The sequence below is a fragment of the Anolis sagrei genome, chromosome 3 (genome assembly GCF_037176765.1).
Source record: "Anolis sagrei isolate rAnoSag1 chromosome 3, rAnoSag1.mat, whole genome shotgun sequence".
NCBI classification, from domain to species: domain Eukaryota; kingdom Metazoa; phylum Chordata; class Lepidosauria; order Squamata; family Dactyloidae; genus Anolis; species Anolis sagrei.
In genome coordinates this window covers 263,399,074-263,424,261 of record NC_090023.1, presented here as the reverse complement: position 1 = coordinate 263,424,261, position 25,188 = coordinate 263,399,074, and the positions used below count along the sequence as shown (strand labels likewise).

The following is a 25,188-nucleotide window of genomic DNA, read 5'->3' as shown; positions in this document are numbered from 1 at the left end:
CACTTTGAATTGTGCCTGGTAGCAAACTCCAGATGATTTCCCCCAGTGGCCTAATGTAGATGTGAAACAACATGGGGGACAGTATCGATCCCTGTGGGACCACATAGGACAAAGGTTGTAGGGTTGAGCAGGTTTCCCCAGCAACACCTTCTGAAAACAATCCTCTAGAAAGGAACGGAGCCACTGCAAGACAGTATCTCCAAGGCCCATTTCTGTGAGGCATCCCAGAAGGATACCATGGTCGACGGTATCAAAGGCTGTTGAGAGGTCCAGCAGAACCAACAGAACTCCCCCTGTCTAGTTCCCAGCGTAGATCATCCACTAATGCGACCAAGGCTGTCTCGGTTCCATGTCCCAGCTTAAAGCCAGACTGTGCCGGATCCAGATAATCTGTGACTTATTTATTTTTATTTATTTGGTTTACTTTTACCCCGCCCTTCTCACCCCGAAGGGGACTCAGGGCGGCTTACACATCCAAGGCACAATTCGATGCCCATAGCATACATCAATAATAAGCAATAAAACAAAATAACAAATTAGCAACAACAACAACAACAATACATTGCATCTAAACCCGTTAAAACCAATAAAACCAATAAAATTTCATACAAACCGATACTTCCAAGAATACCTGGAGTTGCGCGGTCATCACCTGTTCCAGGACTTTGCCCAAGAAGGGGGATTGGAAACTGGCTGATAGTTGATGAATTCAGTGGGATCCAGTGATGGTTTATTCAACAGCGGTGTTATTATAGCTTGTTTTAAGCTCGATGGAATATTGCCTTCCCGAAGGGAGGCATTAACCACCCACTTGGCCAACGCCTCCCCCCCCCCCTCCCGGCTTCCTTTAAAAGCCAGGATGGGCAGGGATCTAGGATGGATATGGTTGCTCTCACCTCTCTAAGTATCTTGTCCACATCCTTGGGTTTCACCAATTGAAATGAATCCAACAAAATTGGACAAGCAGGTGCTCGTATTACATCCTCGGAGACTGCCCTTAACATTGTTATGGGCCAAGAACTGAAAGGAATGTGGAATATATTTGATATGGATTGAGATACACCTGAAAATTATATCAAAAACGGGGGCGGGCTTTTCAGATACTTGGGTGTGCCGGAGACAGTGCTGCATCTGCATCACTTCTACAAAAAACTGATCAAGTCTTCAGGAGAGTCTTCGGTATGGGAATGTGCACATGAGAGAATGATTGTGCTTACTTGGTGCCTAGTCAATGCATGATGAAAATTATTTAAACCCAGATCTGATAGCTCTGGACAGTCTTTCAATACCTATAGTCTTAAATTGCACATTATTGAGTTTCTCCTCTTCTCTGGATAAGAACGAACTGCTTTTGCTTGAAGTGTTATTTTTTTATGGTGTAGTTTCTAACAGATAAAATCTTCTCCTGTCCGCATATTATATCTCCGGGGGAAAGTCTTGTGCAACTCTTCACAACTTATGGAACGCCCTCCCTAGAGATATCAGATTGGCCACCTCCCTCTTGTCTTTTAGAAGAAAAATCAAGACCTGGTTATGGGACCAAGCATTTGATTAGTGAGCAGCAAGTGGAAGAAGATCACACAACTTATGGCAATGAATTGACCCAGACTGGTTTTTGGATTTCAATATTAATGGATGTGTCTTAATTAATTGTTTTAATTGTTGTTTTAATTTTTAATATTTTGATTGTGCTGTTGTTGTTTTTATGATGCTAACTTCGTATGATGCTTTTGTTAGGCCACCATGAGTCACCCTTCGGAGGGAGAAGGGCGGGGTATAATATAGGAAATAAATGAATAAATAAACTTACCTTTTCCTTCTGATAGTTTTTGAAAAAATGGAGTCAGACCCCGATCCAAGAATCCTTCCGAGTGATCAACCAGTCCTTCTTTCACAGCATCGAATCCACACAGGAATACCACTGGAAAATGGCCCAGCCAAAGAGTGAAAACATTTCCATATTGTTTGGCTGCCTGAAATTTGATCAAAGCAAGGAGAAGAAAGTAATAAACACATGAAGCAAACTATTTCAGAATAATAAGTAAAATGCTAGGCATCTTCAGATCTTTACCTCTGAAGTTTCTGCCCATGAAAAACTCCCATTTATGTGCCCTGATTCCCCTTACAGCTGACTTTTATCACAAAGACTTAATTCTGGAATGGTCTCTCTCAAACCCTTCCTCATATATTCCCAACTCATCGACCCTTCCTCTCAAGAAAGGGAGGATCTGTGGATCCCTTTCCTTGGGATGGCTTATACCCACACATGAAAGCAAGCTTATGGGGCTCCTCTGTAAAATGCAGGAAATCTTTTGTCTCCGTTTGTATTCAAGATGAACTTCCAGAAACAGTCAAAGTAAGCCTTTCCTTAACTAACTCCCCCAGGGATATTTTGTTACATAGATAATCTTTCCAGGGTTGGGGGATCCAAGTAAAAAGGGTGTTCCAAGACCTAGTCATCCACCCACTATTAGAGGGACTTATAGTAGGGCGCCAATACGGGAAACCCTCAGGCAGTCCCCAGGGGCCCCTTGTTTTTGATCTATCGGCCCACAATAGTGAAGTAGACTTCCACTTAAAGTCCCTCATGCCATCAAAATTTAATAAAATAGAGCTCCAAACCCTGCCCCTAGATCAGCCCACTCCATCAAAATTTAGTCAAATACAGCCCCTAATCTTGCCCCTGAACCAGCCCACTTCATCAAAATCTAGCCAATTAGAGTCCCAAACCCTGTCGCGAGACCAGTCACCCCATCAGAATTCAACCCAATAGAGCCCCAAATCCTGCCCCTAGACCAGCCCTCCCTGGTCTCAAAGTTTCCACCAGTCTGTCCATACAGGAAGCCACTCTTGAGAGTTCCCTGTGGAGAATGCCCTCCCCCCAACTGAATGCTGACAGCTGACTGCCTAACCCTTTAAGTCCATTGGATGATGTCCCTGTGGGAGGGTTATCCCAGGAGTGGGGGTCCACTATCGAAGTTGTGCTGGGGAGATGTAGATGCTTTCGCAAATGCCATTCTAGGGAGAAGCGCAACAGAACATTTGTGACCCTGGGGCAAGATAGGTCCTAGTGCCACCATGACAGACTCCTAGGGCTCAAAATCCTGCTGCTAAACGCTAGCAGGATTTGATCCTTGATGAACAAGCAGACCTATCATGCATCGCTGAGACCTGGTGTTGTGACTCAGTTTGATTCTGAGTCCAAAACTGAACCCTGTGGGTCTTGTGAGCCAGAGTTCCCTGATGAAGAGGATGATGGGATTCGGATTTCTGTGCCTGCCTCAGACAGTGCAGCAGGGGGAACATCAAATCAGTTCTCAGGGTAAAAGAATGTCAGTGGGATAGATAACGGCCAGGTGGAGTTGTCTTCGCCTCCTCAGCCTTCCCACAATGATCTAGTTCAGCTGGACCAAGATAAGGAGAGCCTTGAAGATAGTAAATTAATGAGTATGCAAGAACACTTTTAATTAAGGGTCCGAAGGAGCTTTCACTTAGCTGGTAAGCGAGAAGCCAAGTCAGCCAAGGTTCATCTCAATGCGTTCAGGATTGCAAAGGGTATTTAGCCTTCTGGCTGACTAACGAAAGTTGTCAGTTCAATGTGGCTCTTTCCATGCAAACTTCTATGGATTAACCTTGGCTTCAAGCAGCCTGCTTTTGGCTTCCTGAATCTGGGATTTTGGGTCTTGTGTTTCACTGTTTTACCATGGATTCTTGTTTGATAATTGCCTAAAGGATTATGCTTCATGTTTTTGCCTTGGGATCGTGAGAACTGTGTTTTGCACTTAAACCTTTGTTCTAATTATGGACCTTTTTGCATTTATTATTCTATATTTTGACTTTGCTTTTTTCTCAATAAACAACAAAATCTACAGCTCTGGTGTGGTGGTGTTTGGGAGCAAGGTGAAACTACCCTGAGTTGCATCACTGTAGCGGTCAGCGGAAGAGTATGATTTCAAAATGTATTTAAAAAATGAATATAGGAAAACTTACCTTCAAAATACTGAACGAAAGGGTTTTTCGGCAAAGAGAAGTGATTTGTTCCATAGACGAAAGTAAGGGTGTAGGCTTCAAAGATCAAAGAAGTTAAATATTAACGGGAACATGACATTTGGGAAACAATAGTAAGTAAGATGTTTATCATTAAAATGTATTTGGCAGCCTGACAAGGACGCTTGCGTAAGCAATTGATCTAAGACTAGGAAAAGGTCAGTTAGCGGCCTCTGGTGGTTCAGTGAGGTAAATAGCAGGCAACTTCAGATATATTACGAAGATGGGAATAATTAAGATTTGAAACAATTGGGAGTACGTCATTGTAACGCGTCATCGTGATGTATGGGAAAAGGTCATGCGTAATGCCTCTGTTAATGATTAGATCTGTGTAAATGTCAAGACAGTTGTACGCATGTCTAGACCAGTGGATTCTGCTATAAATATTGAAACCTGACTGACTTTCAAGCACGCTTCAGAATCTTGTTTCTGAGCGTCCTATCAACTTGATAGTAAACTTGCCTGGAATCAAATGGCTGTCTTCGTCTCCTTCCTGCCTGATTGTGCTCTAAAATGTTCTCGGGAAAAGTATTTGCCGCAACAAATGGGGGCTTGTCCGGGACCCTGAGCCAACGAGAGGAATAGAGACGAAACCTTTTGAGGGTTTGATGGCCCCCACTCAGCGGGTCGGGTAAGATGATGATCAGAAGGGGCGATACGGGTACCCATTGAAAGAAATGACCCGGCTGGTCCTCGTCTTCCCTGCCTCCAGACTGGGGTACATTGAGAGCTTTGATTCCATGGCACAGGTAAGGAAAAGGCCTTAAAAAGGGAAGAGGTACATAAGAAGTACCGGGGGAATATTTCACTGTGAGATTACTGCAGAAATCAAGTGAAACCCCCCCGAGTGATTGTTTTCGCTACAGAAATCACACTCACAGGTTGGAGGAATACCCTTTCAGGGGGAAAGTGATAAGTCTGTTTTGTGTTTTGTGATTGTCTTGGTTAACGATGTTTGTGTCCATATGTTTTACCCCTTCCTGCTGCTTTGCAACCCTATGCACACATTTGTGTATCAATGCTGTTTTTGTTGTGGAGATGTGTATAATGAAAAGAGACAAATGGTTTCAGGCTTCCGGGAAAAAGCCAAGATGGAAAAGATAAAGAAAAATGAAAAATGAGAAAAAATGAGAAGAAGAAGAAAAAAAAAGGAAACGCTACATGCAATATGGAGAAATGGTGCCTGTCTTTTAGGACAAGGAGAAAATGTTCGTTTACATTTTCTGGAAACTTGAATGTATGTGGATGGCTAGCCAAAAAGGAATGTGTGGAAACTGTTTGTGTTGGGAAATAATCTTTACAGGTTTCAAATAAAAAGGAAAAAGAGGATAATTCAGAAAAAACCTGGAAAAATACACATGATATGGGAAATGCCAAGCTTATATGTTTTCATGTGGGTAAGAAAAAAACCGAGAAGGACTGACAGGTATGTGAAGAAGGTATGTGTAGGGAAAGCAAGAAAAAGCAAGTCAGAATAAGACAAGGTAGAATTGAAATGAGAAATGTAGCCAGAGAATGTAGAGAAAGTGGTATAGTGGTGATGAAATGATAGGAAGAGAAATGCAAAGATCTAGCATTTGCTTAATAATAGAAACCTGACATATTGAGATGTGAATGAATAGATTCCCTTTGTGAAAGTTTAGATAAATGTGTGGCAATATTGCAGTTTGGAATAAGTGAATGCATGTATGAAAACAGATTGGGATACATCAAGACTGTTATGGGAGGTTGATTATGTTTAATTATTATATGTTTAAACATTTGATGGGTTAAAAAGAGAAATTAATTATTATGTGTTGAGGGTATTCAAGAATGGCCAACTTGAATGCCCTCACTAGGAAAAGGGAAAGGAAAAATTGGGAAACTTTTTGAAAAAGAAAAATTGAAACTGTACCATACAGGAGAAAAGTGGTGACAATTTGAGATACATTTACATTTAGAAGATTTTGTGGGAAGAGCGGGGGGAAGTTGGATGTTATGAAGATATTTGTTTAATATATTTTATTAATTGACATGTACACCCCCTCTTAAAAGTCCAAAATGTCGGCAACTGAATTGATAAGTGAATGAAGATAAATGAGGGTAATATGATGTGGAAGTAAAGGGGAATTAAGCATTAAGAAAAGAAGTATAGATTTTGGAAATGGTATTAATTGTATAACTACATTGGCCTGTTATAGAATCCTCTGTTGTGTTAGAAGACCCAGAGTGGCTGGAAAAATTTTGGAAGTGTGATCCCTGTGATAAAAAAAAGTGGAAAGGGTCTACTACTTGATGAATGTCCTAATGCTACAAGAAAATGCCAAATTACGGATGAATTAAGCCTGCTTAAAAAGGAGATCATAAAGTGACGGACCCTGACTTACAAATTAGGAGTTGATCGACGGTATAAAGAACTAATTACATCGTACATAAATAAGAAAATATTTCAAAGACTTAAAAATATAAGAGGATAAAAGTTGCTCTGAATAAGAGAGAGAGCCAACATCTGAAAGCTGTAAGAAGAAAGAAGAAAGAAGATTGGATGGACCTTTCAGGGTTGGGAGTGTGTTATTATTATCTTGGGGTTGGTATGGTTGTGTTACAATTATAGGCATGTTTTTTGGGGGGAAAACGTATTCACGTAGGCATGTGGTATATCTATTACCTTATTAAGTTGAGTGTACTCATCCCGAAGGTAGTACAAGGAGGGATGGGAACAAAAACATATTCCATCAGATGAGTCAGGATAGAGCAAAGGATACAGAAGTTATTGAATGTTGGATTTGCAGTCATGAGCCTACTTCCCAGCGTGAGGGATGGCCACTAATGGTGTGAACGTTATTAAGTTATTAAGGATGGAGCACCTTACAGCCTCAAAATTATGAGATGATTGAAACCTTACTTGATCCAGAACAAAGCTATAGTGACACATAAAGGGATCTTACCGGAGGCCCAGCATGTATCACTTGGGAAAGAGATGAGAGGGACACAAGATCAAGGAAACCCTCTCCACACGTACCAAATAGAACTTAGTCATTATCCCAATTGCAATCTCCTTCTCCATGTATTTAAGACAGAGGCTACTGAGGACATCAGCCTCCTAGCCCGGTTGGAACATTCTAAAAGGATGAAAAGATTTGATGGTGTTGTTTTACTGGAACTGGGTACACACATTAAACAGGTCCAAGCAAAAGCTGCCAGCAAAAACCGTGACCAGCCAAGGACCCCCAGCAGGGAGGTACCGCAGGGTCAAGGGGAAACCCCCTTTGAGAGACCACCAAATGAAAGATCACAGCAGAGTCGAGGGGAACCAAATCCTGCCAGAGTGGTAAAGGAGGTGGAAACCCGTCAGGCTGTACCAAAAGTCTCTGGTAACAAAGGGAAGGTTACCCACCCCGGGCTGTATCGGATTTGTGGGCAGTGGGCAGGAAAGATTTTGCCACCTTTTTTGGGTTGGAATATGCATGATAGGTACCCTAATGCTAGCAGATGTGACAATATATAGAACAACCATCCTAAATGACTTGGGAAAAAGGAACAGCGTTTAGAAAGAGTTTATGATGAAAAGGTTGGATATGATCCAGAAAGAACTTGTTTAAGTAAAGGAGAAAGGTTGGGAGCCATCTTGTTCCCTGCTATGGGCTTAGCTTTGAATATAAGACAGATTTGGAAACACTCATCTCAAGTTGAAAAGGTTGGAAAACAAAATTGTGGCTGGAATAAGGGCTTTGCAGCTAGAATGATATGAAGTTACAAAGGGGGGTGAAAGGGGGGTGTAACTTTATGAAGTTACAAAGGGGGGTGAAAGGGAACCATTTAATTGGACCCCCAAATGTGCCCAAAACATTTGCATAGTTGAAAGCAAGCTTTAATGCAAGCATCAGCCTTGGGCTTGTTTGAATTGAAGATGCCATTCACACTTTATGTTGGTGAACGAGATGGAATAGCAGTGGGGGTGCTTACCCAGCTATTAGGAACATGGCCGAGACCAGTAGCCTACTTGTCTAAGAAAATTGACCCTGTAGTAAAAGGATGACCAACTTGTCTATGTGCTGTAGCTGTTACGGCCTGCTGACTCAGGAAGCTGATAAATTAACTTTGGGACAAGAGTTGATAGTTAAAAACCCCTTATTTAGTAACGGCTATCTTGGACTATAGAGGATATCATTGGTTCACAAATAGCCGTATGCTAAAATATCAGATTTTATTATATGAAAACCCTTAAATCAAGTTACGGAATTGCAGTACATTAAATCCTGCTTCACTCCTGCCTGTTGGAAAGGGAAATGCTTTAACATGATTGTTTAGAAAATATGAATGAGATATATTCTAATAGACCTGATATAAAAGATTAACTATGGCCTGAGGTCGATGCCACTCTTTTTACAGATGGAAGCAGTTTGGTTGAAAAAGGAAAAAAGATATGCTGGATATGTAATAATAACCATAACTACTGTGTGGGAAGCAGAACCACTTCTTTTAAATACTTCAGCTCAGAAGGCAGAACTGATAGCACTCATTAGAGCTCTGGAGTTATCAGAGAAAAAAATAGTCAACATTTATACAGATTCTAAATATGCATTCACTACCTTATATGCATGTGGAGCATTATATAAGGAAAAGGGACTACTAAATTCTGTTGGGAGAAATACAACATAGTGAGACCATTCTGAGATTGTTAGATGCTGTTTGGGTTCCTGCATCAGTAGCAGTAATGCACTGCAGAGTACATCGATGTGACGAGGAACGTGTGACCTATGGAAACTGGTAGGCTGATACCACAGCAAAGGCCGCGACCCGAAAGGGACGAGGAAAAGAGCTGGCCATAGCCCCTTTGCAGATAAGAGACTGGATACATTATACTAGAATGAAGAAGGCATCACCTGAGTGGACTGCGACTCTTGATCCAAAAGGATTCCTTGAGACTTTGTATCATCAAACCAGCAGTGTCATGAGACCCAGAACGAGGACTATGGCTCTGGTTTTGACTACATCTGAACACGGGTTAAATACATCAGACAGAAGATTGAGGAGCACTGTGAAGATGCCAACGTGTGTGGAACATTCTTCAATAACTGTGATAAAAGATTGTGTTAAATGTTATTTTTGTTAAAAATATAATTGCGTGAGTTTGCGAGGCTACTGTAAAGAACATCCGCTCGCAAAAAGGGGGGAATGTAGCGGTCAGCGGAAGAGTATGATTTCAAAATGTATTTAAAAAATGAATATAGGAAAACTTACCTTCAAAATACTGAACGAAAGGGTTTTTCGGCGAAGAGAAGTGATTTGTTCCATAGACGAAAGTAAGGGTGTAGGCTTCAAAGATCAAGGAAGTTAAATATTAACGGGAACATGACATTTGGGAAACAATAGTAAGTAAGATGTTTATCATTAAAATGTGTTTGGCAGCCTGACAAGGACGCTTGCGTAAGCAATTGATCTAAGACTAGGAAAAGGTCAGTTAGCGGCCTCTGGTGGTTCAGTGAGGTAAATAGCAGGCAACTTCAGATATATTACGAAGATGGGAATAATTAAGATTTGAAACAATTGGGAGTACGTCATTGTAACGCGTCATCGTGATGTATGGGAAAAGGTCATGCGTAATGCCTCTGTTAATGATTAGATCTGTGTAAATGTCAAGACAGTTGTACGCATGTCTAGACCAGTGGATTCTGCTATAAATATTGAAACCTGACTGACTTTCAAGCACGCTTCAGAATCTTGTTTCTGAGCATCCTATCAACTTGATAGTAAACTTGCCTGGAATCAAATGGCTGTCTTCGTCTCCTTCCTGCCTGATTGTGCTCTAAAATGTTCTCGGGAAAAGTATTTGCCGCAACATCACCTGGTTGGATGAGCTGGGGAGGCGGTCAACCTCACCATGCTCTGTCCTCCAGGCTTTGGGGTGCATCGGCAGGCCAGACCCGAGGGCAGGGAGGAGGGGTTGCAGTGGCCTTCCGTGAGTCCATCTCCCTGGTCAGGTACCCTTTGATGCAATGTTCTAGGTTCGAGAGTGTTCACCTGAAAGTGGGTAACCGGGACAGCTTGGGGATTTTACTGGTGTACCATCCACTCCGCTGCACAGCAGTCTCCCTGCCTGAGCTTGCGGGGGTGGTCTCTGACTTGGCGTTGGAGTCCCAGCGGCTAATAGTACTGGGAGACTTCAAAGTCCACAAGGAGTCCACCCTGTCTGGTGCGGCTCAGGACTTCATGGTTGCCATGACAACCATGGGGCTGTCCCAAGTGGTATCAGGTCCCACTCATGTAGGTGGTCACACTCTGGATCTGGTCTTTATTGCGGACAGGAGTAACTTTGGTGTGGAAGAACTAAAACTTATTCCATTGTCATGGATCAACCATTACCTGATCAGTCTTAGGCTTACCACAACCTCAAACCTCTGCAGCGGTGGAGGACCCATTAAGATGGTCCACCCCAGGAGGCTTATGGATGCAGAAGGATTCCTGATGTCTCTTGGGGATTTTCCTGCCATGATGGCTGCCAGTCCTGTTGAAGCCCTGGGTGACTTCTATATCCAGGAGGTAGCCAGGGCGATGGACACGATTGCCCCCAAACGTCCCCTCTCACTGCGCAAAGTCAATCCAGCCCCCTGGTTTACTGGGGAGCTGGCAGCGATGAAGAAGGTAAGACAAAGGCCAGAGCACCACTGGCGGAAAACTCGAAAAGCAGCTTACCAAACATGGGCTAGAGTCTCTCTTAAGGCCCACTCCACGGCAATAAAGGCAGCCAGAAAGACTTTCTCGGCTGCCTGCATTGTGTCTGTATCTAATAGACCTGCAGAGGTGTTCCGGGTGGTTAGGAAGCTCCTTCATCCCCACCAGGGTGGGGAGAACCTTGACCACCTGGCAACTCAATGTGACGAGTTTGCACATCATTATGCAGATAAAGTCACTCAACTGCGTTCTGACTTAGATGCTGGTTTTGATGCAGTGTCCATGGATGTAACTGAGGTACCTGTCTGTCTGGTTTTGATGTATTTGCTTCATCCTGTCCTGCCTGATGACATGGACAAGATTCTTGGAGCGGTGAGAGCTGTGTCCTGAACCCTTGCCCTTCCTGGCTGATCAAGCTTGCCAGTGGCCAAGTGGATCTCAAAGATTATAAATGCCTCTATGGAACAGGAACATATTCCATTGAGCCTGAAAAGTGCAATTGTGAGACCATTAATCAAGAAGGCATCCAGGGATTCCTCGGTCCTAAGTAACTACCGGCCAACTTCTAACCTCCCTTTCTTGGGAAAGGTTCTAGAGCGGGTGGTTGCCTCCCAACTCCAGGGATTCTTGGATGATACCGACTATCTAAATCCATCGCAGTCTGGTTTTAGACCTGGCCATAGTATTGAAGCAGCTTTGGTCGCCTTGGTGGATGACTTCCAAAGAGAGCTTGACAGGGGGAGTGTGTCCCTGTTGGTTCTTCTGGATATCTCAGTGGCTTTCAATATCATTGACCATGGTATCCTTCTGGGGCGGCTCTTTGGAATGGGTCTTGGGGGCATTGTTCTGAAGTGTCTCCGCTCCTTCCTGAAGGGTCGCTCCCAGTTGGTGACGCTGGGGGATACCTGCTCGAACTCATGGTCTTTGACCTGTGGGGTCCCGTAAGGTTCCATTCTATCCCCCATGCTTTTCTATATCTACATGTAACCACTGGGTGAGGTTATCTAGAGTTTTGGAATTGGGTGCCATCTGTATGAAGATGACACCCAACTCTACTACTCATTTCCACCAAATTCCAAGGAAGCCTCCCAGACCTTGAACCAGTGTCTGGCAACTGTGATTGACTGGATGAGGGCTAACAGGTTGAAGCTTAATCCAAACAAGACAGAGGTTCTCCTGTTTAGTTGCGGGGCCGACTGGGGTATTGGATGGCAACCTTTGCTCGTTAGGGTTACACTCCCCTTGAGGGCACAGGTCCGTAGCTTGGGGGTTCTCCTGGATTCAATGCTGTCGCTTGATGCTCAGTTGTCGGCGGTGGCTGGGAGGGCCTTTGCACAACTCAAACTTGTGCACCAGCTGTGACCCTACCTCATGAAATCTGACTTGGCAAGGCCTTGGTTACATCCAGACTGAACTACTGCAATGCACTCTATGTGGGGCTGCCCTAGAAGACGGCCTGGAAGTTTCAACTGGTACAATAAGCAGCAGCCAGGCTCCTTACTGGAGAAAACTATAGGGAGCATAGGTAAAGGTAAAAGTAGTCCCCTGACATAAGGTCCAGTCATGTCTGACTCTGGGGTGTGGTGCTCATCTCCATTTCTAAGCCGAAGAGCCAGCGTTGTCCGTAGACACCTCCAAGGTCATGTGGCCGGCATGACTGCATGGAGCGCCGTTAGGGAGCATACTACGCACCTATTAAAATGGCTTCATTGGCTGCCATAAGTCGCCAATGGCCCAGCTTTTTAATTTCTCTGAATATGCAGGATTGTTTTTAATATACAATTGTTATTTGATAATTTTATGCTGATGTTGTTTTGTTAATTTTATGTTATGCTGTTTACTTTGTTTCGGTGTTTCGGTGATGTTACTTGGAAACCGCCCTGAGTCCCCATCGGGAAGATAGAGCAATATATAAATAAAGTATTATTATTATTATTATTATTATTATTATTATTATTATTATTATTATTATTCCTTTTTAGGACATCCTCAGTGTTTATTTCATATTTCTATCACAAACTTATTTTGCACTGGTCATGCTGCACTCTGTTTGATATAGATACAAACCCATGAAAGATACATTACAGGAGATACTTAAGCGAGTAGGGATAACTCAAGCTATCATTAATGGAAATACTTTAATTCCCACTTTGTTGCCTATCTAGAGTTGACAAAACCCACTGTTGCATTTATAGACCTACAGATAGGCTACTAAGGGTATTGCATGTCCAGGGGTGACGTCCTGCCAATAACCACCACAATGAATACGGATGAACATATAACTAGCTTAATGAAAATTTCTGAACACATTAGGTCAAAACTGTTTGGTTACACCAACATTATAAGGATGGTCCCAGATGAGTCCCAGCTTCAGATATTAACCAACCCAGATCCATGAGCTACCCCTTCCGACCTGTTGCTTGAGAAAGGCCACTTGGCAAGGCAGGACCACAAAGGGGGAGGGAGCCACCGAGTTCCCCCTAAGGGTAACCCCCCCCCCAATTCTTTACAAATGCCTGATAGACATTGACAACATTGTTCTGGATTTGGGGGCCATACCAATTGTCCTCTCCCAGTTGTGATGGATAGCAAACAGCACAAACACAAGCAGCCAATAAGAACAGTCCACATGCTATCCCCATCTTTACATGCAGAACAGTCTTCATGATCAGTGGCCACCGATTGCATGGGGAAGATATACCTGCACCAATACGTACAATGAATCACTGGACCTAAGCCCATTGAGCATTCTGTCATTACAATATTATCTGTAACCTGCATTATAATTGCAAACTGTTCAGCTATAAGACCTGCTCAACAACTATAGAAGACCTTCCAAAGGGGACAATGAATAATTAGAATTATTATATGAGGAATTTTCTTTTGTTTATCTGTGGTATTCAATATCATAAAAATTATTCATAGATATATATATATATTTGGCCAATAAGTTATTGTTATTGTCAGTGTTAGTGTATTTCATTCCTTCTTCCAATGTGCTCCAGGGAAGCCAAGAGGTTGGATACTCCTGGGCTAGGAGACTCTGAGAGATATTTTTCTGTTAAACAATACTTCCAAACTCTGACAAAACGATTAGATAGATAGATTAGATTAATATTAAGACTACTACAACCAAACATACTCATAATAATTTCCATATCGAACCCACAACTCTTTTGGTCTCAGTTATTGGGGGGGGGGGGGAATCACAAAGACCTTTACAAGCATTCTAATTCAGAGTCTTAAGTTATACCTTAATTGGTTAAAAGTACCTTTATCGGTGTCATGCCATCAATTTCCTTTTCAAAGGCAATTCGCCATAGGCCTCCAATGATGGGAAAGGCAAGAGGTCCAGGTGGGTAATGTCTTCGTGACCACAGTAGTTTCAGGAAGTATAACAGCAGAAGAATTGGCAGCAAAACACTCAAAGATAACTGGATCTCTGCCATTCTGATGTCTTTTCTTTAACCTTGAATATTTTCCACCAACTATGGGAGATATTGAAAAAAATTGTTTGGATCTTCTTTCTTCAGGGATGATGGCACTTCTCTCGCTCCCTCTCTCTTGCTTTCTCTCTCTCTATCTGTTCTTCTTTCCTAATAACATCGTTATATATTATTCCAGATATTTAAAAAAAACAGTCAAATTATATTCTGTTGACATACCTAAGGAGATGTTTAATTGTGATGTGCCAAGGGTTGCTCAAACAAATTAGAATTGGATAGATTAGACCTAGATTTCTGCCATCTGATGACTGCAGTTTTATGGGAGCTCCTGCCAACGTAGGCAACCTATGCAGACACAAGATTGGCATCACAACAACCAGGGAGAAAGAGGGGTGTTCAAAGTGCATGCATTTGGACGTTCTGCTCCAGTTTGGCCCCTCAGTAAGTACCTAGTGTACATGAACCCAAATCAGGATAGGATCAATTTTGAGTCACATTTTTTCTTTTAATATTTTATTTTCTCATTACACTTTATGACTGGGGGATCAGAATTCCTTAGTGTGACAGTGTTCTAGTTGGTTACCTGTTGATATTTTAGGTTTAAACTTAGCTTAGTTTAGTCTGTGGTTAGTTTCAGTATATAGTTCTATATGCATCCTTGAAATCTGCTGGGATTTTCTCGGTCACCCACATATTTTTGAGAAAATCCCAGCAGATTTCAAGGATGCCACCATCATCGCACTCTCCAAAAATGGGAAAGAAATTATCGAAATTATTGAGGTATCTCCCTCCAAACCTTTGCTGGGAAAATCCTCGCAAGAATCCTTGCAACCCGCCTTTTACCCCTCTCAGAAGACATGCTCTCAGAACCCCAGAACGGCTTCCGCCCCTTCAGAGGAATAGTGGATATGATCTTTATTGCACGACAGCTCCAAGAAAAATGCAAGGAACACAATCAACCACTATACATGGCATTCATCGACCTTGCAAAGGCATTCGACACAATGAATCGCAGCACTCTCTGGACCATCCTCCAAAGAATCGGGTGCCCTAACAAATTTGTGAACATCCTGTGGCTCCTCCATGATGATATGTGTGCTGGAAAAGGCAAAGACTACCAGCATTGAAGCGATGGTCCTCTGCCATCAATTCCGCTGGACTGGCCATGTTCTCTGGACGCCCGACCACTGTCTCCCAAAGCAATTGCTCTATTCTGAACTCAAGAACAAAAAACAGAATGTTGGTGGACAGGAAAAGAGATTTAAAGACGGGCTGAAACCCAATCTTAAAAACTCTGGCATAGACACTGAAAACTGGGAAGCCCTGGCCCTTGAGCCCTCCAGTTGGAGGTCAGCTGTGACAAGCAGTGCTGTAGAATTTGAAGAGACACCAATGGAGGGTGAAAGAGAGAAACGTGCCCAGGGGAGGGCACATCAAGCCAATCCCGACCGAGACCGCCTTCCATCTGGAAACCCATGCCCTCACTGTGGGAGAAGATGCAGATCAAGAATAGGACTCCACAGTCACCTACGGACCCACAGCCAGAACACCGACCTTGGAGGACCATCATCCTCAGACTATGAGGGTTCACCTAAGTAATAGTTCTATATGTATCTTTGTTTTTGTATATGCATGTTTTCATTGTTTTGTCTTTCTTTCTTTTACACTTTGTTTCTTCTGTGTTTGTATTATAGATGCCATTCTTTCTCCCAAAATGAATAAAAAATATCCTTTCTAAAAATGGCAAGCTGACGGATCTACATAGCACTATAGAGTTGGAAGCAATTCAAAGGGTCATGCTGTTCAGTCCCCTCAGATTCAGGACTATGCAATGACAGCATTCCCAACAAATGGCCATCCAGTCTCTGACAAACAGACCTTGCCATCAAGAAGTTTAGTTATTTAGTTATTTGCTTGAATTTTATCCCAACATCTACCGACATATGGACTCCAGGTGGCTAACAATAAATATTTATAAATGCTAATTTAAAACAACATATACATATCAAATATAAAAACTCAGTTCAATATTATTAAAAGAATTACACATTAAAATATTAAAATGTATTAAAACTTTACCCCCTTGTTAATATTCCAATCACGCTATCTTCAAATGACTGCCTTGACTCATAAATTACTGCTAGCACAGGAATGTTTTTACCTGCCTACAAAAGGCAAGTAAGGATGGGGACACCCTGGCCTCTCTAAGGAAATGGTTTCAGAGTCTGGGAGCATCCACTGAGAAGGGTGGTGGAACAGAAAGATTATTGTAATGTGTCCATAGATTCATAAAGAGTGGTATGACCCTTAAAATAACCATTGAACCAAACTGTATAAAGCTCTGTGTGTGTGTGTGTGTGTGTTTGTGTGGGTCAAAATCATGTTTGGAAATGAGTTGGCATTCAATAGAGCTTTTGTGACAGCACAGTTGTGTACTTCCTTTAGCCAGCCCCAATTAATATTCTGCCTGCCAAGATTTGGGCCAACTGAAGTTTCTAGGCACATATAGAACACAAAATAGTAATTCAAATGCAATGTAACCAAGTATGTACCACAGTGGTTAGATGCAGCTTCTTTTGATTGACCATGAATACCCCTGTCTTGTCTGGATTAAGTTTCAATTTGTTTGTCCTCGTCCAGTCCATTACAGCTGGTGTAGCATAGGAACAGCTTCCTTTGGATTAAGTGGAAAAGAATAATAGAGCTGAGTGTTACCAGCATACTGATCACTCCAAGAAATAATGAAGAAGTGAAGACTAGTTCCTCCAAGACCCATCACAGAGAGGCAACTCAAAATGAAAGCAAGATAAATGGTAGCAAAAACTGCTGGAATGCCCAGAAGAACCAACAGGGAGAGTCTCCCCATTTACAGTTCCCTGTGTAGTTCATCCAACAAGGTGACCAAAGCTATCTCACAGTTATGCCCACTGGGTTTTGGGGTGCACCAGCAGGCCAGGCCTGGGGGGTGGGGTGGAGGGGTCGCAGTATTCTTTTGGCAGTCCATCGCCGTGGTCAGATGCTCTGTTCTGCAGTCATCTTGGTTCGAGTGTATCCACCTGAGGGTTGGGAACTGTGATAGCCTGGGGTTTCTGCTGGTGTACCGCCCACCCTGCGACTCAGCAGTTTCCCTGCCTGAGTTAGCAGATATGGTCTCCAATTCGGACTTGATCTCCCAGCACCTGGTGGTGCTGGGAGATTTCAACATCCATGCTGAGACCTCTTTGACTGGTGTGGCTCAGGACTTCATGGCTGCCATGACGACCATGGGGCTCTCATAAATTATATCTGGACCCACCCACCAGGCTGGACATACACTTGACCTAGTTTTTGTGGCGGACAGTGTAAGGGTCAGAGTGGAAGAACAAAACATCCTTCCTTTGTCATGGTCTGACCACTATCTGATCAGTTTTAGACTGTCTGCGAACTCTAACCTCCGCAGGGGTGGAGGACAAATTAAGATGGTCCACCCCAGGAGACTGATGGATCCAGAGGGATTCCTGAGGAATCTTGGGGTTCTTCCTGCCATGGAGCCTGGTGATCCTGTTGATGCCTTGGTCGATCATTATAACAGGAAGATGACCAGAGAGATAGATATGATCGCTCCCGAACGCCCCATCTTGTTGCGTCGATACACACCATCTCCCTGGTTCACCAAGGAGTTGGTTGTGATGAAACCCACAAAAAGGGGGCTAGAGCACACATGAAGGAAATCTTGAAACGTGTCTGACCAAGCTCGGGCTACAGCCTCTCTTAGGGCGTATACCACGGCTATATGGGTAGCCAAGGAGTCTTTCATGACTGCCCGTATAGTGTCTGCATCAAATAGATCATCGGAGGTGATTGAGGCATCTGCTTGTTCAACGAGGCTGTAGTCCCCTATAATTTGAACTCGCCTTGTGCAATTGATTTCAGGGATGTAGAAGTGAGTTGGAACTATGATGAAGCATTTTAATGCAACTAAGCCTGCTGGGAGGCGAAACTTAAGCTCTTGCCTCCCTGCCAATCAGGGGTTACCTTTTGGGGAGGGGTTTGCAGCATCCAGGACTATGCAATTACAGCATTCCCAACAAATGGCCATCCAGTCTCTGACAAACAAACCTCACCATCAAGAAGTTTCTCCCGGTCACTATTTTTTTAGTTAGTTATTTGCTTGAATTTTATCCCACCATCTCCCGACATATGGACTCCAGGTGGCTGACAATAAATATTTAAAAATGCTAATGTAGATTTGGAAAGGAAGAGATTCAAATTTCACTTTTAAAGCTGAGTCACATTGGATTTCAATAAGATTTTCATACTCTGGCATGGAGGTTTTAAAAAATTTATGCCCACCTTTAGAGGATTGATAGGAAGAGATGCTTTTGTTGAACCTTAGGATTCTGTGGGAACCTCTGACACTTTAATAATAATAATAATTATTATGATCAACAAAGTCAAAAATATTTTAACATAAAATATGCACAATAAATTACATAGATGAATACACAAAATATTTTAAAAAAACTTGCACCAAACACAAATGCAAAATTCACATATCGTACTAGCAACAGAATGTAAATCAAAACACATGATTGAAAGCTGATTTGGGTGAGTCTGCCAGAAGAAATGGGTCTTCAGTTGTATTTTAAATTCTGATAGCTCATTAGGACTACCCAAGCCCAAGAGTTTTTCTCTTTCTTTCTTTCTTTTTTTTTTTTGAAATATTTTTATTATAAGTTTAAGCAAAGTTACCATTTCTTAAAAAAAATGTGTTACAGCTAAACATCAAACAAACCAAGATTATGGCAACAACAATGATTGACAACTGGGAAATAGAGGGAGAAAACATGGAGGCAGTAACATACTTTGTATTTCTAGGTGCAAAGATGACTGCAGATGCAGACTGCAGCCAGGAAATCAGGAGACACTTAATTCTTGGAAAGAGAGCAATGTCCAATCTCGATAAAATAGTGAAGAGTAGAGACGTCACACTGGCAACGAAGATCCGCATAGTTAAAGCAATGGTATTCCCCATAGTCACCTACGGATGTGAGAGCTGGACCATAGGGAAGGCTGAGCAAAGGAAGATAGATGCTTTTGAACTGTGGTATTGGAGGAAGGTGCTGAGAGTGCCTTGGACCGCCAGAAGATTCAACCTGTCCATATTTCAGGAAATAATGCCCAACTGCTCATTGGAGGGAAGGATATTAGAGGGAAAGATGAAGTACTTTGGCCACATCATGAGAAGAAAGGAAAGCTTAGGGAAGACAATGATGCTGGTGGAAATGGAAGGAAAAAGGAAGAGGGGATGGATGGCATCCTTGAAGTGACTGTGTCACAAGAAATTCAATGTGCAGATTTGACAAATATGAATTTAATATAATGTGTGGGAATAAATGGAAGAATGGGAGGATGTATGGATGGAGCTAATAATTTTGGAAACACCAGTATAATATTAAGGCCTGCAATGACTAACTACCTGCTTGCTGCTTTGTGATTAAAACCTGTTAATGAGATCTGAAGAGTAAACTCTGATAAGAACAGGACAGCGATAAAGGAAATGTTTGCAACATTCCTTATCTTAAGAAGGAAGTCAACACAAGCCTTGTGTTTGTTAACACCAATCAAGAAGATCTACATCTGGCCAGGAAACTGAGGATGGAAGGATGGAAGACGTCTATCATTAATTTACAACTTTGGGACTAAGACAGAATATTCCTATAAAAGACTCTGTCTAATAATGGTCAAATTGTGGCAGTCCGAGGAGTGTGTTCCATCTGCCATGCTCTGCTCCATGGAAAGAGAGAGGTGGTGTATTCGGAGAGTGTCAGATATGCCATGGGAAAGCATGATTCTGGACACTTTGGGGCTTCTTTCTCAAGGGAAGAAGAAGAAGTGCGCTTTTGGAGTCTTGGATTTTGTGCAGGGAGTCAGGTTGTGCTGTATGGAAAACAGAGATCTGGTCCTTGGCATTGTTCTTAGGGAAAGAAGTTTTGGTATCTCAGCGTTTTGAAGTTTTGGCGTTATGGAAGTTATGGAACTCTGCATTGGTAGGCTGCAGGAAAGCAGGGTCTAGCCTAACAGGTGTCTCTCCAGGGAGGGAGAAAATGATATTCAGGAAATAATATTTGGATGCATGTGGATGAATGCGTGTACATCAGTGTGAATATTGAGTGAAAATGTAATTCCCCTTTGTTTGTTTGTTAACCAATGTAATTGTGAATCCAATGTAGTTGCATAGAATCTGTATGTCTGTATGTCCAATGTCATTTTTTGTCTAAATGTTTTTCTTTAATCTGATATATCTTCTCACACTGGAAATTGCAATAAAAAGAACCTATGCTTCAAAGTCATTGAAAAGACAACTGGATTGACCTTGAAGGAGCTGGGGGTGGTGATGGCTGACAGGGAGCTCTGATATTTATTTATTTATTGCGTCAGGAGCAACCAGACAGTTGTATTACATTTTTAACAAACAAACAGACAGCTGTTAGAAGAAAATATTAATAATAATAATAATAATAATAATAATAATATAGAATAAAATAAGATTTGTTCCTACCTGAATCTGAGAAGACCAGTTCTAAATTTGCAAGCATGCAAAAACCTGCAGATGATTGGCACGAGGTCAGGTTACAATAGCCATGTTTACTTTAGCCTGTTTATTCTAGCCAATGTGGACATAGATATGAAGTAAACAAGAGAATTTGGAAGGACACAGAAATCAATATATCGATCCAAGACTTGGAACATCTAAGGTCATATGGTAAGAGAACGCCATCCTCTGACCACTTAATGTAAATAGCAGGCAATTTCAGAAACATTTCATCCAAAAGCAAATTCTTTTGTTCTTCATATTAAGACCTAAGTTGTAATGAAGTAATTAAGGCTGGATTGATTAGGAGATTGCCTTGATCAAATCTTATGTTACAAACATATAAAAGTTATAATTCAGTTAGAGATTTAAAGCAATTGAATGTGTCATCTTAGGGTAACGGGTGAAAGTTGAGATAAGTTATATAACCGAGCAGATGTTTGGGGTCACAATGTGCCTGCCAAGACCTGATAAAGATGTCCTTGGCAAAAAAAACACCTGTTAATGATTGTATTGTATAAATGTCAGATTCGTTCTGCGCATGTGTAAAACTAGCAATTTTATGCTATAAAAACTGGAACAATTGCAACTTCAAGGTTTGCTGAACACCCTATACTCCGGAGATAGAATAAACGCCTGGAAATCTGCCAAGCTGCCTCCATCTTCCTTCCTTCTCCAAAAGCACTCTAATGATCCTGGGTATATTCCACAACACTAGTTGAAATTCATAACATTGAGAGAGATACAATAACCGTTTATAGGAGCTGTCTCCATGTTCCCTACAATTAAATAGTATAGATTTTTCCCAAATTGAATGGTTTTAGGATGCACATCCAAAAGGAGGTCAAGTGTGAGATTCAAAAATAGTAGCTGATGGAGATGCAAAGGTGAGTGGATGGTCAGGCAAGTTCAACCTCGGTCTCTCTATAGAGAATGAACCCTTTATTTTCTACTTGTACTGTTGACTGCTATACAGTGCCAGATTTACCACTGTCCTTACATGTGCTTAAGCACAGGGCCCTGTTGGCCAGGGGCCCCATATTCTTACCAAAATTATTTTTACAATGGACTTTATCTTATAGGGTGTAATTCTAAATTTGAAGGCGTACTGTTTCAGAGCGATTCCAGACATAATGATGGAGTTGATGATGTATGGGAGTGTGCCATAAAGCAGGCAGTGTAGACCTACCAGGCCAACCTCCTTCAGGGCCCAAGTTTGGGGCCTCATAACTTAACTAGCACAGGGCCTTATTTATCCTAAATCTGGCACTGCTGCTATATGTGCTTGACATACCTCACCCGAGTATGAGCTAGAAAGTTCAAAGCATTGCACTCTCATTGCTTTTAATGCTCCATAGTTCATTTAGGAAAGAAATTTTGGATAACGTCTATTCAAATTCTGAGAGGAGGGAACAGCCTGGCCATCCCTCCCTCTGTTAAGTAGAGGATTTCTCAGGTCCCTTCTACACTGCCATATAATCCACATTATCTTCTTTGGATTATAGGAGTCTACACATATAACCTAACTCAAAGCAGATAATCTGGATTTTATATGGCAGTGTAGAAGGGACCTAAGTTCTCAGGAGGTAGAAACCATAGTTCAGATAATATGAGGGTTGAATGAAAAGTAATGCCTCCACCTTTGTTACTTGGGTTTGGATGGGAATATTTTAATAAAACAAACTCAGAAATAATCCTTAGAATGTGCTCTTTAACTACCAATATTCATTTTTCCACATAATCACCAGACAATTGGATACATTTCTGCCAACAATGAACAAGTTTTCTCAAGCCGTCACGGAAGAAGTTGACACTCTGATTCCGCAACCAGCGTCTCACAGTTCTCACAACATCTTCATCAGAAGTATAATGATGTCCCCGCAGATCTTTCATTATTGGGAACAGATCAAAGCCAGGTGGTGCTAAATCTGGACTGTATGGAGGATGCCGTACAGTGGTGAGATCCAGTCTCTGAAGTTCTGCTGTGTACCATCTTGCACAGATCTTCGGATAGCCAAGCAAAGCAATAATGTGACCCACACATACTTGTGAATCTAAACAACCGGCTTCATCAAGGTCAATTTCCTTGTTGGTGCTTTTCTTCTCATTAACTGGCTGAGAACTATCTGGCTGAGAACCGTGCTAAACATAAATGAGCATCCTTAGCTAGTGAGAGCTTTCCCAATAAGGCTCTGCTAAAGAAAATAATACTCCTTGCCAAACATGTTTCAAAACATGACAACACCCATCATCCAGTATATATACATGGATCAAGTCTCCGATAGATTCCTTCTCCTATGTGGGGTCCCCCAAGGTCCAATTCTCTCTCCTCTTCTCTTCAACATCTACGTTAGACCCCTTGCTAGTTTGGCTCGGAGTTTCGGCCTGGACTGCTACCAATATGCAGACAATACCCAACTCCTTCTGCGTCTGGAGCCTGGAGCAACGTCAATTCCAGACAATTTCACCCTATGTCTGGAAGCTCTGTCAAACTGGCTACGTGCTAGCAGACTGAAGGTGAACCCGGCGAAGACTGAGATTCTCTGGCATGGCCGCTCGACAGGTCTGACTCCTCCATTACCCACCTTCGATGGTGCCGCCTTATCTCCATCGACCACTGTTAAGAGCTTAGGTGTCACCCTGGATTCACAGCTGACAGTGGAAGATCAGGTCGATGCTGCCAGCAAACAGGCCTTTTTCCATCTACGACAAGCAAGGCAATTGGCACCCTACCTATCTGACGAGGCTCTGGCAACTGTCATCCATGCCACGGTCACATCTAGGCTGGACTATTGCAACGCCCTGTATGTGGGCCTTCCGATGTCAACAACCCGAAAGCTTCATATTGTTCAGAATGCAGCAGCCAGGTTACTCACAAGAACGCCCATGAAATGCCATATAACACCAGTGCTGCAACATTTACATTGGCTTCCAACTGAGTACCGTGGCCTTTATAAGATGCTAGTTCTGACCTTTAAAACTCTTTATGACCAGGGTCTATCATACCTTAGGGACTGCCTCTCCTTCGCCCATCATCGGAGGTCACAACGACCAGCCCAACGTGACTTACTCCATATACCGGGTCCTAGAGAAGTGCACTTGGAAAGGACCAGGCACAGGGCTTTTTCTATTTCTGCCCCTGCCTTGTGGAATTCCTTGCTGTGCTACATGAGAGCCATGCGTGACTTAGGGCCTTTTACTCTCCACTTAAGACCTGGCTTTTTACTAGAGCATTTGATCACTGTTGATTTTTAATTTTTGTATGTATGTATTTTATCTTTTGTAATTTAGCTGTAAATCGCCTGGAGCGTTCTTGGATGGAGGGCGATTAATAAGTTATTAAATTATGATGATGATGATGATGATGATGATGATATATATGCATGCATAGGTCTTCAAGTAGATATATAATCATGTACACAATAAAAAGAACTGAAGAATGTACAAATATACGACATGATATGCCTCAAGAAAACATGGCAGGAGTTAAACTCCTGACACTCCATTAGACTTTGAAGTAGAAATATTGGGGTTTGATTGGGAAACAAGTCATCAAGGATAAAAAGAAAAGTGCTGATGTAAAGAATAAGGGAAGTTAATAGAGCTAGGCCAACCAAGATCAGTCTTCCTTTCATCTCTTCAGGAATATTTTTTCTCCCATGTTGCCTCTACTAAAACATCAAAAGTACCCACAAGTTTCAGACATTATCTATTACAATGTAAAAATGAGAAGACTGTTATTGCTTTCCCCCTAAAAACATGTTTATTCAGGAAATGATTACATTTTAGGGATGAAAGAGACATAATAGGTTACATAGAAAGATGTTTAGTGAGAATAATTAATTTATGGATCTTTTATATCATAAGGATGGAGTTGAATTGTCATGGCTGATGTTGTATATGCTATGCTGTGCACCTCTGTCCTCTCTCCCTTCTTGTAGGGTATAATAAAAGCCCCAACAAGCTCATCAAGGGAATGGAAATTTCAGTCTCCACTTGTTTCTCCAAATACACCTTGGAACAGATAAAGTGAACTAAATGAAATGACCATCTACTCCTAGTTGATGCCGGTGTCTTCCATGTCAGGATGCACTCGTGAGATTCTGGGTTACATCAATAGGGCCATGGTGTTCAAATCAAGGGAGGAATTAGTGCCACTATCTTCTGCTTTGGTCAAACTGCACCAGGAATTATGTGTCTATTTCTGGACAACACAGATGAAGGAGGACATTGAAAGGCTAGAACATATGCAGAAAATGTTGACCAAGGTGAACAAGAATGTGGAAATCAAGCCTCTTGTGCCTAGGATCGGTCTCTGACCTGGCTGTATTCATAATTTTACCCTTTTGATAGGTAGCCAACCACATGGGCTGCCCATGGAAATGTTATTATCAAGTGCCGATAAATGCAGTGATCTAGACATAGGTCTTGCTGCAGCTAGAAGATGTTGACTTTGGGCGTTTGTGT

The 25,188-nt window shown here is 42.2% G+C and overlaps 1 protein-coding gene across 1 annotated transcript in view; it reads right to left on the bottom strand.

Annotated features, from left to right (window-relative positions):
- Positions 1–14,280, bottom strand: part of LOC132769798 (cytochrome P450 2C3-like) — a 43,670-nt gene extending 29,390 nt beyond the window's left edge. The window contains exons 1-2 of the mRNA XM_067466083.1: positions 13,974–14,280; positions 1,811–1,973 (exon numbers count right to left, since the gene is read on the bottom strand). Of these exons, the coding sequence (XP_067322184.1) occupies positions 1,811–1,973; positions 13,974–14,150 (340 nt within the window). The 5' untranslated portion in view covers positions 14,151–14,280. The remainder of the gene's footprint in view (positions 1–1,810; positions 1,974–13,973) is intronic.
- Positions 14,281–25,188: the final 10,908 nt, after the last annotated feature.